This window comes from Canis lupus, chromosome 24, assembly GCF_048164855.1.
Source record: "Canis lupus baileyi chromosome 24, mCanLup2.hap1, whole genome shotgun sequence".
NCBI classification, from domain to species: domain Eukaryota; kingdom Metazoa; phylum Chordata; class Mammalia; order Carnivora; family Canidae; genus Canis; species Canis lupus.
Window position 1 is genome coordinate 50,357,611 of NC_132861.1, and position 14,060 is coordinate 50,371,670.

The 14,060-nt window shown below is 49.5% G+C and overlaps 1 protein-coding gene across 3 annotated transcripts in view; it reads left to right on the forward strand.

The window, feature by feature from the left end:
• UBE2F (ubiquitin conjugating enzyme E2 F (putative)) overlaps window positions 1-14,060 on the forward strand; it is a 55,541-nt gene that overhangs the window by 33,578 nt on the left and 7,903 nt on the right. For all 3 annotated transcript variants that reach the window (XM_072796872.1, XM_072796873.1, XM_072796874.1), the window contains exons 5-7: window positions 452-519; window positions 8,022-8,092; window positions 12,345-12,402. In XM_072796872.1, coding sequence (XP_072652973.1) covers window positions 452-519; window positions 8,022-8,092; window positions 12,345-12,402 — 197 coding nt within the window. The remainder of the gene's footprint in view (window positions 1-451; window positions 520-8,021; window positions 8,093-12,344; window positions 12,403-14,060) is intronic.

Here is a 14,060-nt window from a genome sequence, read left to right on the forward strand (position 1 = left end):
GCCCTGGAGCACCCCTCGGAACGGACGTTCTCATGGAGTGACCAGCAGCGAACAGATGATCCTGCAGCTCAAACTGGATGGTTACCTGTCATGAGATGTGCTTGGAGGGGGCTCACGGGTGCTGTGATGTGGAGCGGGGTGGGCCGAGGTGAGAACAGGGCCCCTTTGACAGGTGCTGGGAGACTGAGCAAGAGGAACCAGCTCCCTCGAAGGGTGCTGATGCCTCCCTAGGGAGCCTGGCTAGTGGGGTGACAGCAGGCAGGCCAGTGGGGAGCTGAGTGGAGTTCATCATTAGGACAGGGGCAGGATTTGGTGAAGTAACAAGCAACCCTGCAGTCCTGTCATTTAACTCTTGATTCTCTGTATTTGCCATATCCTAACATAGTGTTTGCTTTTTGTTTCCTTTTTTTTGATTTTAAGGATTTTTTGTTTTGTTTTGTGTTTTTGATAGATGAGGGTTACTACCAGGGTGGAAAATTTCAGTTTGAAACTGAAGTTCCTGATGCATACAACATGGTGGTGAGTAGCTTGCGTTTGAGCCATTGTTTCCCCTTCGCGTGGCCCAGTGGCCGTCACAGGGCCCAGCACCCCCCTGCCCTGGGTCCCCCCAGTCCTGAGGCCGAGTACAGAATGGCCCATATTTCTGTGATTAATGGTACTCATTGGCAGTATTCAGAGCCTTAGGAGAGAGATTCATTTCTCAACAAGCACTTGTGAGTGCTGTGTGTCGGGCAGTGTGCACTGGGAGTACGGCTCTGCCGAGACTGGGGCAGCTGTCCCAAGGCTGGCACCCTCACTGGGGGCTGCCTGAATAGTTGATGTCAGTTTCTTCGTTAAATTCTGGCACTGGAGAAGAAAGCATTTTATTTAAACTGTAGTTTTGTTTATGGTGTAACACCAAAATTCCCAAGGTGTAATTTTACAATTTTAGAAAAGAGGAATGACTCATAGTTTTAAACCATAAGTAATTTATACCCGGAGCTACATGTTAATCTCTCAGAGACCTACCTAGGTAATAATTATACCAAGTACTGTCACATTCTATCCTTACTTTTAAGGAACTTACCAATTAGGAAGGTGAGAAAAAGTGTAGAAAGTTACTGTAAAATGATAAAAGCCGTAAGTAGCAGACAACAGAGATACAGAGCAGTGCCAGGAAACTAATATATGGGAATTCAGAGAAGGAAAGGAGAGAATCACTTTGGGAAAGGGGTCAGGCCAGTTGAGCAATTCAGGAGATATAAGATTGGAATTGTCCTGACTTGGGGTTGACTCTTAGATGACCTCAGAATCTCTGGAACTGTGTTAATACGCACCGAAATGAGAACTAGCACCCTGGGTGTGGTGGATTGACCAAGTCGACTTGAAGGAAGAATCGGGGTTGAGGAGTAGTGAGGATGAATGAGCAACTCAGATTTGAGGGTTTTGGGCACTGAGAAACCAGGGACAGATCTGAACAACTCCACAATTACGTATATAAATATGTTTATATGTGTAAGCAACCCCCTAATGTTTCCCTCTCTAGGCCTATCAGATAGCAAAATAAAATCTGATGATAAAATCAAGTCTCTTGTTAACCTGAGGCTGTGGGTACGGGGGACTCCCACGTGCCCTAGCAGTTTGCCTGCAGTGACTGTTCTTACTGTCTGACAAGTGAGATTAGGCTCCCCTGCCCCAGGCCCTGGCCCCACCACCAGGGCACAGTTCACTGGCTGTCACACTTTTTTATTTAAAGCCAAACTTTTATCTAAGGAATTGGTCTTTACTAGACTACTACATTAAAAGTTCTTTCTGAATATAGTTTATGAGGGTGGGAAAGAGTTGGCAACCTCAGAAGAAAAAAATTAATTTTTAAGCAAAGACGGGAAAATGTGCATTTCAGGTCTTGTCTGTCCATCCATCCAGCTCCCTGCTCTCGTCCTCTGTGCCCCTAGTCACACACTGAGGGGTCTCGCTTCACAGAACACTGGGCTCCCTCAGGTGAGACGCACTTGGAGAGGTTTGGTTTCAGTACAGATGCTTAGAATTCCAGGGGCTAGTACGATGTTTTCTGGAAACAGCCAGCCATACGGCAGGCGCTTAAAATTCCAGACCTTTCCGTTGTCTGGACGTTTGCCCTCTCTAAGGACTCCTCATTGGAAGAATGCTAACGGGTGGTGAGTATGTGACACCGTCTTTTCGGAGAGGCAGTGAGTGTTTGAAGAGGAGGATGGCTCGGGGAAGGGCTTAGCATGAGCTGGCCGACTTGTGAGATAAGGCAGGAATCTGAGGACCCCTGATTCAGGTACATTAGGCATCATTTAGTTGGCAGGGCCTCTCGTTCCCAGCATTGGAAGAGAGCAGAGCATGAGGAGACACCAAGGGAACCGATTTTTGTTAGGAGCTTTTATGTGCCAGGTGCCCCCACTCACTCCCCTCATGTCGTTCTCCAGTAGTTCCCTGGAGACGTGCGTGCTCCCATGTTCACACGTCAGGAAGTTAGGGTCCAGAGAGGTAGAGTTAAGGACGTACCTTGTTAGCTTTGCCAGAATAAACGGCTCCATTGCTGAAGCGGATTCTTGTCCAGGCCTGCCCAGCTACCTAACGGGCGACCTTCCCCCAAACCAGTGGCCACTTGGTGTGAGAACACGTTTGTCATGTTGTCCTGTCCCTGTGTGACTTCTTCAAGAAACAGAGGCAGGATAGAAAACCACTGAGCCTCGAGGACATGTTTCTTATATTAATTGGGGACTTACGATGGTTTTACATTCTTATATTTAGTTTCTGTCTCCTATGGGAAATTTCTAGATGATACACTGGTTAGATTTCATCAGAAGCGAAACCCGTGTTCTCACGCCAGGGGCACTGAGAGGCCAGCCCCTCTGGAGTGGACCCAGACCCTGCCCTGCCACCGTTAGGGCCTCTTCCACTCCACGCTCCTGCGGCCCCTGCCTGCCCTCTCCGCCTCCACGTCCAGGCTGAGGCCGCACAGCAGCCTTACTGCCAGGCCGGCGACTATCACTAGCTCACGGCAAGGAGTGGGGGGTGGCACCGTCCCCGGGAAATCATGTGATGTGGTGCTTGACCCATACAGAGGTACTTTTGTTTACCTTTTTTGTAGTTGGATCTCTGCTGGTATAATCCTCGGTGTCCCTCTCCACTAGACCGGCAGCTGCCTGAAGGGGAGCCTGGGGGTGTCTTACGCTGTATTTCCAGGGCTCTGAGAGCCTGCTACCCCCACACACAGTACACATTTGTCCAGGGGTTGGCACTCTCTACCCCTGCAGACTTACGGTGTAGAAAATGAAACCAGCATATGAAAATGCATAGGTTGCAGGCATTTGAGTGAACTTTAGGCGCCTGTGTTTCATTTGCTGAGGAGAGAGCCGCCTTTTAGAAGGTCAGCCTGAGAGAGCTCTGGGGCTGTCTTGGGCTCATTTGTGTTTATGCCATAACTTTATATGATTTTTGTACTTTATAAGGACTCTTTAAAAACTCCTGACCCTAATAGCTCCTTCAATTAAGGTCACTTATTGAGAGTGTCATTCTGAAAAACTTTTGCTCAGTAAAATAGATCATTATTTTAGAATAAACTTTTTTTTTTTTTTAAGATTTTTATTTATTTATTCATGAGAGACACAGAGAGAGGCAGAGGCACAGGCAGAGGGAGAAGCAGGCTCCATGCAGGGAGCCCAACGTGGGACTTGATCCCAGGTCTCCAGGATCACACCCTGGGCTGAAGGCAGACGCTCAACTGCTGAGCCACCGGGGCTGCCCTAGAATAAACTTTTTAAAAGAAAGAAAATACCTGTTTGGTATCCCTACCCCCTCAATGCCCCTTCACTTCAGCAGCTAAAGTTGAGGTTTTCCTTTGGCTCTTTGTCCTTTTGTCCCTGAACTTTACCTCACAGCCTCAAACCTGCCTTGTGATCCCTCTAAGACATTGGCTGAAATTATTTTGTGACATGAAGCAAGTTTTCAAAACGTGCGAGGTTTTGTGTCAGACGCTGGCCTTTTAAGAACCCCAGTCTCCTGGGGGACAGCACAGACACAGTGATGAGCCAGGGTGGTGACACCCTGGGATGGGGGATCCCTATGCGATCAGGATGCCCAGAGGAGCATCAGGGCCTCACATGGTGTCGTAGTCCCAGGGTCCTACGATGCTCCCCTGCCATGTCGAATGTGCGTTGGTTGGTGCAGCCGTGCGCTAAAGCAGGAGGAAGGACACGGCTTTTTCTTCTTTGCCTCTAGTTTCCTCCTAGAAGTGACACGTACGTCCCTTTTATTTTTAAATAAAATAAAGATTTTTAAAGATTTTATTTATTTATGAGAGAGAGAGAATAAGAGAGTGGGGGAGGAGCAGAGGGGACACAAGCAGATACCCTTCAGAGCGTGGAGCCTGACACAGGGCTGGATGTCAGGACCTCAGGATCATGACCTGAGCCGAAACAAAGTCGGGCACTCAGCCTGCTGAGCCACCCAGGCTCCTTTCCCCTCACACAGTTTTGATAATATAACCAAATCAAGAGACATGGTCATGACCAGCCCCAGAAAGGGTAAGGGGGGAGCCAGAGATCTTTCAAGTGAACTGAACTCCCACTCCCCTCTTCCTCGAATGAAACGTATCCTTTTAAGATACTGAGAAAGTATGGCTGTGCCGAAATGAGATATTAATCACCTGTTACCTCTCCACTGAGAGATGCTCACCATTGACTTTCTGATGTATATTATGGGTAACATACATATAAAAGGGATCATGCTACACATAACTTGGTAACTTGGGGTTTTTTAAGATTAAAATGTGATGAACAAATGTTCTCATGTCAATTAATGTATCATTACATCATCATTAATAGGAACACTTCATTGTATGATCCATCATAGTTTTAAGTCAGTCCTTTGTTGTTGGTCACTAGTTGACCAGTTTTTGACAATATGAACCAGACTTTCTGTAAATAGTGAATATTTTAGGCGTTGTGAACCATAAATGGTCTCTATCACATATATGTTTTTTCTTCCATAAAATACGTGAGGTTTTTTTAAACAGTCTTTTCAAAATGGAGAAACCATGATTAGATCCTATGCAGAAACAGCCCACATCTGCATTTGGTGCATAGGCTGTTAACCGCTGACTGCGGGTTTTAGCAGTACTGTCGTGCATGTCCCAGACAGCAGCTCGTGCACATCTGCCTCTGTCCTTTGCATGAATCCATAGCAGTGGAGTTCCGAGTATGGAGTAATTGATGCTAATTTTAAAGCTCTTCATCAGTACTAGTAAATTAGCCCCCAGAGAGGTTATTACACCAGTGGCTTCCTCACCGTTACTATTTGAAAATGCCCTTTTTCCTCACGAAGATGGAGTATTTTGATTTTCTTTTTGCCATTTTGGGAGGAAATGTATCTAATTGTCATTTGAGTTTTCATTTCTTAAGTAAGTAGAATACTAAATATATTTTCCTATTTATTGGCTTTTTCTGTTCTTTATGACCTGTTATTATGTCCTTAGTCTTTTTTTCCATTGGGATATTTGTTATAAGAGTTCTCAGCTAGAATTTATATAAACTTTTTTCTTAATTTTTTTAGTTGTACTGTGAAGATTTTTCTGTTTTTCCTTTGTCTTTTATTGTTTTTATTTTGTAAAACTTTGGGTTGTTTTTTTTGCTTCACCACCGTACTAAAATCTACTTGTCTTTCATGAGTTTTTCTTGGTTGTGAAATGCTTGAAACAGGCCTTCAGATCCCAAAGTAATTCATCTGCATTTTCTTCCAGTACTCTTATAGTTCTGTATCATTTGTGGTTAGTGCATCTGGAGTATAACTTTTTTTTAAGGTTTTATTTATTTATTTAACAGAACACAAGCAGGCAGAGGGGCAGGCAGAAACAGGCTCCCCACTGAGCAAAGAGCCCAATGCGGAGCTTGATCCCAGGACCCCAGGATCACAGCCTGAGCCGAAGGCAGATGCTTAACTGACTGAGCCCCCCAGGCACCCCTGCAGTACAACTCTTACATGGGGACCTAACTGTGTTTTTCCAGATGATTAGCCAGTTGTGCACTGAAGAATCCCTTCTTCCCGGTTGGTTTGCAATGCAGTGGCTGTCATATATTAAACTCTTCGCCTGTGGTGGGGCAGGTGGCAATGCCAAGTAGGTGGAGCTGGGTATTTCTTGTCTGTCTTGTTGAGCGGTGAGGTCAGGTCTATGAGTTCTGTTTGGAAAGTGTGTGTCAGAATCTGGGTCCACGGTTCTGATCTGTTCTCCTGCCTGGGGACCACAGGTAGTAAGAGGACCACTGACAGGAGAGATGTCTGTGCCAACATCTGACTACAGAGGGTGTGAAGGGGCAAGGAAGAGAGGGGCATATACAATTGGATATTTGGAGATACAGTGAACGCTAGGTGGGTGACCGGTATGTCACAGGCACTCTAGAAGGAAGGGAGATAGAGCCTTCAGGTTCTCTCCGAAGCCAAGTTGGTGATTCCGTCTACGCAGTATGGAAACCGTATTGTTGCTTAGGGAGGTTCATACAGCCCTGCAGTGCCGGCCTTCCCTCAACCCAAAGGCCTTGCTGGAAATGCACAACTAGCGTACTTTCTATCAAAGCCATTCCCGTTTACTTGAAGGAAAGCAAAGTAGAGCCTAGGAAATTAACTTAAACTCACTCTGAACCTAAATTCTGTATTCCTTGGACACCTACATTCATACTTGGATTAATGATCTGGGTGAGTTTCTTGATGTTACGGTGTCTTAAAATCAGTAGGAAACTTAAAGAGTGCTGGAAAAATATGTCTGTTTTGTACAAATAAAATAATGAAACGATTCAAGTACTAGAAAAAGTGCAGGAGAGTCTGAGTGGTTGTTAACAAAGACAAAAATTTGATTACTAGGACTTTACAGAAGAATAGCATCATAAATTCAAATTAATACCAAATGATAAACATGGAAAACATCCTCCCCGCCCCGCCCCCAACAAAGAATGTCTATGAGATGACATGTCTGTGAGATTTGGCCAGACAATGCTTATGTGCCTTGACTAGCAGTTCCTCTACCTGGGCTTCATCCCAGGAAGATCTTTCCCACAGAAGTGAGCAGAGATGAGCGCGCTGATTTAGTCCAGTCCGTGGTAGAGGGGGGAGGCAACCTAAATGTCCAGTAATAGGAACTGCCTGTGAAATGCTAGCGTTGGTACCATGAAGAATGAGAAAGCCCAAAGCCATCTGAAGTGGTGACAGAAATGAGCCTGAAGAGATGGAGAGCACACATCCCCACTCCCATAAAGAAAAATGGATGTGCACGCACACACACGCATCTCTGGGGCCTAGAAGACAGGCTCACAAGATGTGTATTAGGTGTTCATAGAGATTATTTCTGGGTGGAATTATATACAACAAAAGGAAAGTCAGAGATCTTGCCTTGTGTTTTCGTTGTCTTTTTGTCTTAAATGAGTATGGATTGCTCGTATTTAGAGTCACTTTAAAAGAACAGCTTTATCTAAACATGCCTCATGATAAGCGATTATCGATGTGCCTTACTCCCACATATTCATTTTCATTCTCTCTCTCTCCTGTAAGCATAAAGCAGACTCAGACTTGGATGTGGGACAGTGTACATGGCAATAGCATCTTCAGAAACACGTGCACAGGGACCCAGCTACCACTGCGAGGAGCAGTCACATTCAGCCACAGCTCCGCAGCGTAGAGCACAGGCATCTGTGGATTGGGCCTGGAGCTCAGCTTAGGCTCCTGCACAGCCCTGGCGGGGTGGGTCAGAGGTGGCCGAGGCCCAGCTGCCAGCCCCACACAGCCTCAGGCCCTGGGATTGTAGAAGGGTCGTGTTAGGGGTACAGGCAGGCTTCGTGGGGCTGACTAGCACCTGTGGATGCAGTGTGAAGACACTCCCGCCCAGGTGACACGGGTCCAAACTTGAAGACTGGCTGGCCAGTCAAGCTGAGTGCCAAGTAAGCAGTGCAACGAGGGGCTAGATGGGGTCTGTGGCAGCAGGCATGATTTGGAGAGCCTGTGATCTCTTTCTCTCTGTGTTGCAGCCTCCCAAAGTGAAATGCCTGACCAGGATCTGGCACCCCAACATCACAGAGACAGGCGAAATATGTCTAAGGTGGGTTTCTCTTCTCTCCTGTCTTCTGTGTGAGCACTCTGTGTGAGCATCGTGCTTTCTAACAAAGGACCTCCACTGAGAGGAGATTCTGAGGCTGGGCCAAGATTAGGGAGGGTGGGGAAGTCACCCTCAGGGCTCCCGGGCTGCACATCCCACCCCAGCCTGCCTCCACCCCCAGACCCGCGGCCTCCTGGGCCCTCTGGTGGCCAAGACCCCTGCCTGTCCTCGCTCCAGGGCTCTTATCCTTTCTCGCTCCTGTTGTAATGAGAGGCTGCAGTCCCTCCATGTGGCTGATGTTTGCTAAGAAGGAAAAGTATGATTTATAAGATCCAGGGAGGGGAATGTAGGTGGCAAGTTTAAGACCTAAGCATTTGTATTTAAGATGTCCTCTCTTTACTGCAATAGTCCTGCTGTGCATAGAGCAGGACAGCTTTCCCAGAGCTTCATGTCCCCGGTGGCCTGTGTGTCCTCCCACTTCCTGAGGCTGCTGATCCCTGATGTAGGGAACTCGCGAAGGTGTGTGATTTGTTGTGGTTAAGTAAATTTAGCACTTGGGCTTTATCTCTGTGTCTTGTCACTTTGGTAAGGCAGCCGTGGAGTTGCACCGGTTCTGGTCCCAGACTGCCTGGGCTGGGAACCAGCGCCACCGCCAGCAACAGCACCGCCGGCAGCCAGGTGACTTTGGCAGGTTATGTAACCATCAGCCACAGGGCCGAAAGTAGGCATTAGCATTGGCACCTTGTTCTGCTTCCTTCCTGTGATGATTCAGTGTCATCTCCCCTCCCACCCCACCCAGGGAACACCAGCCCCTGCCTGTGGGGAGGAACTATACACTGACTGCCCTGTGCCTGCACAGCTGGACCTTCTTCCTTTTTTTTTTTTTTTTTTTTCTTACGGTTTATATACCTATTTGAGAAAGAGGGCATGCGAGGTGGGGGAGGAGCAGAGGAAGAGGGAGACTGCTTCTGAGCATGGAACCCAAGGTTCAGCTTGATCCCAGGACCCTGAGATCACGACCTGACCTGAAATCAAGAGTCAGATGCTTGGGACGCCTGGGTGGCTCAGCGGTTGAGCATCTGCCTTCAGCTCAGGGTGTGAGCCCGAGGTCCTGGGATCGAGTCCCACATCAGGCTCCCTGCAAGGATCCTGCTTCTCCCTCTGCCTGTGTGTCTGCCTCTCTCTCTGTCTCTCATGAATAAATAAATAAAATCTTTAAAAAAAAAAAAAAAGTCGGATGCTTAACTGACTGTGCCCCCTTTTCCTTGTTAAGAGCACAGTTAGCACCCAGCTCCCAGTTCAGCCCCTGTTCTCATATCCGCCTCCTTTTCTGTCGGCAGTCACAGATGTACTTATGAGAGCCATCTTTTCCACATCTGGCCTTTAAGTATCGTGCTCATAAAATCTGACTCCTCCAGCTTCAGCTTATAGATGGCATTCGCTCCTGCCTTCTCCCCCAGGGCCATCGCCGCTGCTGTTCGCTCTCCTAGGCATCCACTGCACTCCACCTCCCTGTCATGCTCTGTCTTCCACCAGAGCTAAGGCCAGAGCAGGATTTATCCTGTTACTTTTGCTGTCTTCAAAGAAATCAGGTCATTAGCAAAGAGTGAGGAGAACTCAGCAGGGGCAGCCAGCAACAAAAGCCAGAAACCTTAAAGGAAAATCATTGATTTAGCCACATTAAAATTAAATATACAAAACACAAAAAGTGAGAGAAAAGATCAGCTAGGTTACATCCTTCATATGTAAAAGGTCTTTACCAATCAGTATGAAGAGGATGGATACGTCCACTAGGAAGAATGAGCACCTCTACACGTAGTGACTCAGGAGATTTACAAGTGGACGGTAAGCACTGAGGGATGTTCCGTCCCAGTGGTAGCCAGAGAAAGGCTCTTTGCTCGCCACTCCTCAAACCGCCCGGTGCAAAACAAACACCCAGTGGGATGAGATGTGTCTGTGCGGGTACGGGGGGAGAACAGGCTCCCTCGCATCACGGGAGGACACGCATCTCTCTATATCTGTGTCGGTCCTTCGGCTCTAAGGTCTGCATTTACCTGGTACTTACCCTTGGACTTGTCAACTACTTGTAGGGATTTTTTTTTGGGGGGGGGGGGGGATTTTTTTTTTCGGAAAATAATGTGTTAGATTAAACTCCTTGTTTGTGAAAAAAATAGACAGTGTCCAGCAGGGGCTTAGTGTACCACTGACTCACGGCATCTCCTGAATAAAGAGAAAGACACGCCCGAGCCAGCCACTCCTGGTCTGCAGGGACCGCCAGGCAGCATCTGGCTGGGTTCCTCACTCGGCAGCGCTGACCAGCGCCTGGTTCTCTGCGGGGCCTGCTCTAGTACAAGGGTACTTACCTCTCTTTGTGAGGCTCACTGTGCTCCCACCAGGGGCACCCCCCCAGCCCCCCCGCTCTCAGCTCAGGGTCAGAGGGCAGAGGTGCCATGTCTGTGGGATGAGAGGCCCTGGGGTCAGGACCCTGGTGGTTGCACTTGACACTTTTTCTCCTGGGGCCCTTGCTTCCAGGGTAGTTCCTGAGGCACCCTGTGATCCCTTGCCTAGTGCCCTCCCTGATGGCCTGTCACTTGAGCTCCTGCAGGACTGCAAGCTGCTGGGGCTGGGCACGAACCTGCACAGTGACTGTGTTCTCACCACAGTGTCTCTGTGCCCAGACTTGTGCTCTGCAGATTGGGAACAGCCTGCCTGATTATGGGCACCACCACCAGCCCTTACCTAGGGGGGCTTGCCCTGGGTAGACACACCTGGTCTCCAGTTTCAGAGCCCTGTGCTCTGGCTGTGCTGCTGACAGCTCAGCCAGTTAAGCTGGCTCCCTCCCTCCGCTAATGGTGGCTGAACCCAGAGGCGGTGGGGGCAGTTGGTATTCCTCGCTTTGTGAGACCTGCTGACTCCTAGGGAGACGGGCACTGAACAAGTGATCAGATAGATGGCTAAGGATTGTGGCAAGGTCTGGAAAAGAAAAGAACAAAGACAGAACTGATTCTTGCCTCCGGGAAGAGATGACCTGGCACATGGTTCCCAAATGCTGCAGAGCTTCTGTGTCCGCAGGGCCTGGGCCCTCTGCAGGGTGGAGACGTCTGTTTCTTTCTCCTTCTCTTTTCAAGGCTCAAAGTAAGTCATAGTGGCCAATTTCAGGTTTTATTTCTTCTGACTGATCTCTATGAGGAATTAAGATCATAGCATATTTCTGTTTTCTCCCGATCCTAATAGAGTTATGTGAATTTGAACCTTTTCTGATCCAAAACTTCTCTTCACAGTAGGAATTAAGGCGCGCGGAGAGCCTGATGCTGCCGTGTGAGCTTAGGAGCTGTTACGTACACCTGAAAGCGGCAGCAGGATACAGCTCAAGGATGCCAAACTAATTTTTCCCTAGAAGGAAACTTAGCAGTAAACTAATTTTTCAGAGCATGGAATAACCATTTCTGTGAGAGTTTGTGATGTGCACGTACAGCTGATAGAACAGTGATGAAAATGACCCTGGGGTCCAGCTTAAGAAACAGGACCCCACAGGACCTCCAAAGTGCGTGCGCACCTTCTCCAAACGTGGGCCTCCCACCCACTCGTGACCACCATCCAGAATTTTGTGTTAATCTACCTTTATAACTTCATTTTTCCCTTTTGAGCTTTTTTTGAAAAAACAAACACAAGGTGTTAAAATATGTGCTAGGAGCTGTCATCCGTGTTCACCCGCAGTTCCTGGCAAGCTGTGCGGTTCGACGGGCCGTTCATGAGGCCCGTGCCCTCCGGGCGTGTTGCTGCTCTGTGCCTTGTTTTCTTGCCTCCGTTAGTTGGAGAAATGGCAGCGGCTCCCTCGTGGGTCGTTGAGGCATTGAGGGAAGGTTAGGATCGTGCTGACAACACACATAGGAAGCTCTCAGTGTTGGTTGTCATTTTCTGGATATCAAGTTGGCAGGTGTTCTCTGTGGGTTATGTTAAACATGCTTTCTCCTGCTTAAAACCTGATGTGGTGCAGGATTAAAGACCTGGCTGTCCAAGCAGTAAACGTGGTGCAGGACACGAGACGAGCATGTGGACAGCCTTGGGGTAGAGACGGCCTTCTGCTGGGAGTCGGGGGGCCTGTGAGGCCTGGGGAGGGGGAGCCTGGGGAAAGTGGATGTCCTGAAGAGGAGACGTGGGCCCAGAGGGCGTGGTAGCCGCGGTGGGCACACCTGTGGCTCACGTGACGGGAGGCTGCCCTTGCTGACCACTGTGCCTTTCTGTCTGGTTTCAGTTTACTGAGAGAACATTCGATTGACGGCACCGGCTGGGCTCCCACGAGGACATTAAAGGTAGAGTGCAGTGCACTTGACCACACCCCGGCCTGGAGGCCTCTCCCCCTGGGAACCAGTCTCCTTGCTATCCTGCCCACCCAGGTGGCTGGCTGGGCACTGTGCTCCCACCTGCCCACCTGAGGCTGCTCGGCTAAGCGCTTGGCCGGGTTGGTTCCTCTGCCTGCAGTTGTCTCGGCTCCCCTCTGCTCCCTTTGTGCTCCAGGTTGTTTAGTTTCTGTTCTTTCCTTCCTCTGTCCCCTAGTCTCGGGTGGTGCCTCCCTTCCAGAGGAGGGGAGTGCTGCCGGGGTGAGGAGACAGGGAGGAGGGAGAGGGCAGGATGGCCCCCGTCTGTTCCGAGTTACTCGGAGCTAGCCAGGGATGCCCTGAGGGAGGACGCCACCCCAGGGGAGGGCGATGGAACTGAGAGCCACCAGGACTAAGCAGGTGGCCCCAGTTTCTTCTGTGGTGTAGGCTCCAGTGGGTTCTGGGGGAGCACGTTTCGGGTGCTGCGTGAGGCCGCCAGCTGTGGCGCCAGCTCAGGGCTTTGCTCAGCTCAGGGCTTAGTTTCCGTAGGACACCTACAGGGCCTTCATGCTGCCTGACGCTTTCATCAGGTAGTGTCGGCTAGTGTCCACTTGATAGTCACCTGCCGCCTGACTCCTGCCATTGTTTCTGAAGGGTAACGAGACAGTCCCACGCAGTCTTTGTGGCCTTTGCCCTTCTTGTGCGGGTCCAGGTGGCCCAGAAGAGCGTGCCTGGGTTCCCGGCCTGTGCTTCTCTTCAGCCCGGGACTCAGCACAAAGGTGTGGCCATCTGGGCCAGACCCATTTTCTCTGGTGACCGTGCCCTCCTCCTCTGCAGCTGACAGTCATACCAGGTCCACTTCAAAGGGCTGTGGGTGTCGAATCAGCCTGTTTGTGAAGCTCACAGACTGCCTGGCACATTGCACGATGCCATTTCCATCTCTGTCTCTATCTCAAGAGCAACAGTTTTGCACGTGTGTTAACTTTGGCTCAGTCATGCATGGATTACAGAAGTCAAACTAAAACCTTTGGAGGTCAAGCTCTGTGCCAAACACTCAAAATGAGCGTGGCTGGTAATGAAAATGCTGCATTGGGTGCTGTCCTCCCGGTCATAAGGGGGAGCCTGAGCAGAAGTGGGCGGGCCTCAGCCCTGCCCTGCACACATGCCAGGCTTTCTCTCCCCACTGTCCTTCACAGTTTAACCCTGTGGGCCCTGCCTTTGAAAAGAGCTTCTGCAGATAAACTGTCCTCATTTGTTAAATGCCAGCTTACTGGTTCATCCTTAGAGACCATCCTCACTCCCATGCCCTGCTCTTGGGCAGCCCCACTGCTCTTAGAGAAAGACGTTGAGGCCCAGAGAGGTGTGCACGGGTCATAACGGCCCACAGGGTACTGCACTGGTCCTGAGCCAGGTCTAGTTCTGTACGTGGACACACTCCATGGGCAACAGCTGCCAGTTGCTGTGTAGGCGCTGTCCTTGGGTATCACCAAGTAGGCACTTGGGGAAAGAACACGGGGAAGGAGCTTGGGGCCCTGCCCCAGAGTCAGAGAACACTGCAGACTCTACAGGCCTGACTGGATTCTCTCGAGGTGGAGTCTCTCCTGCCACGGGCAGCCTGGCCTGTCTTCTCGCCACACCCTGGACATGTCCTG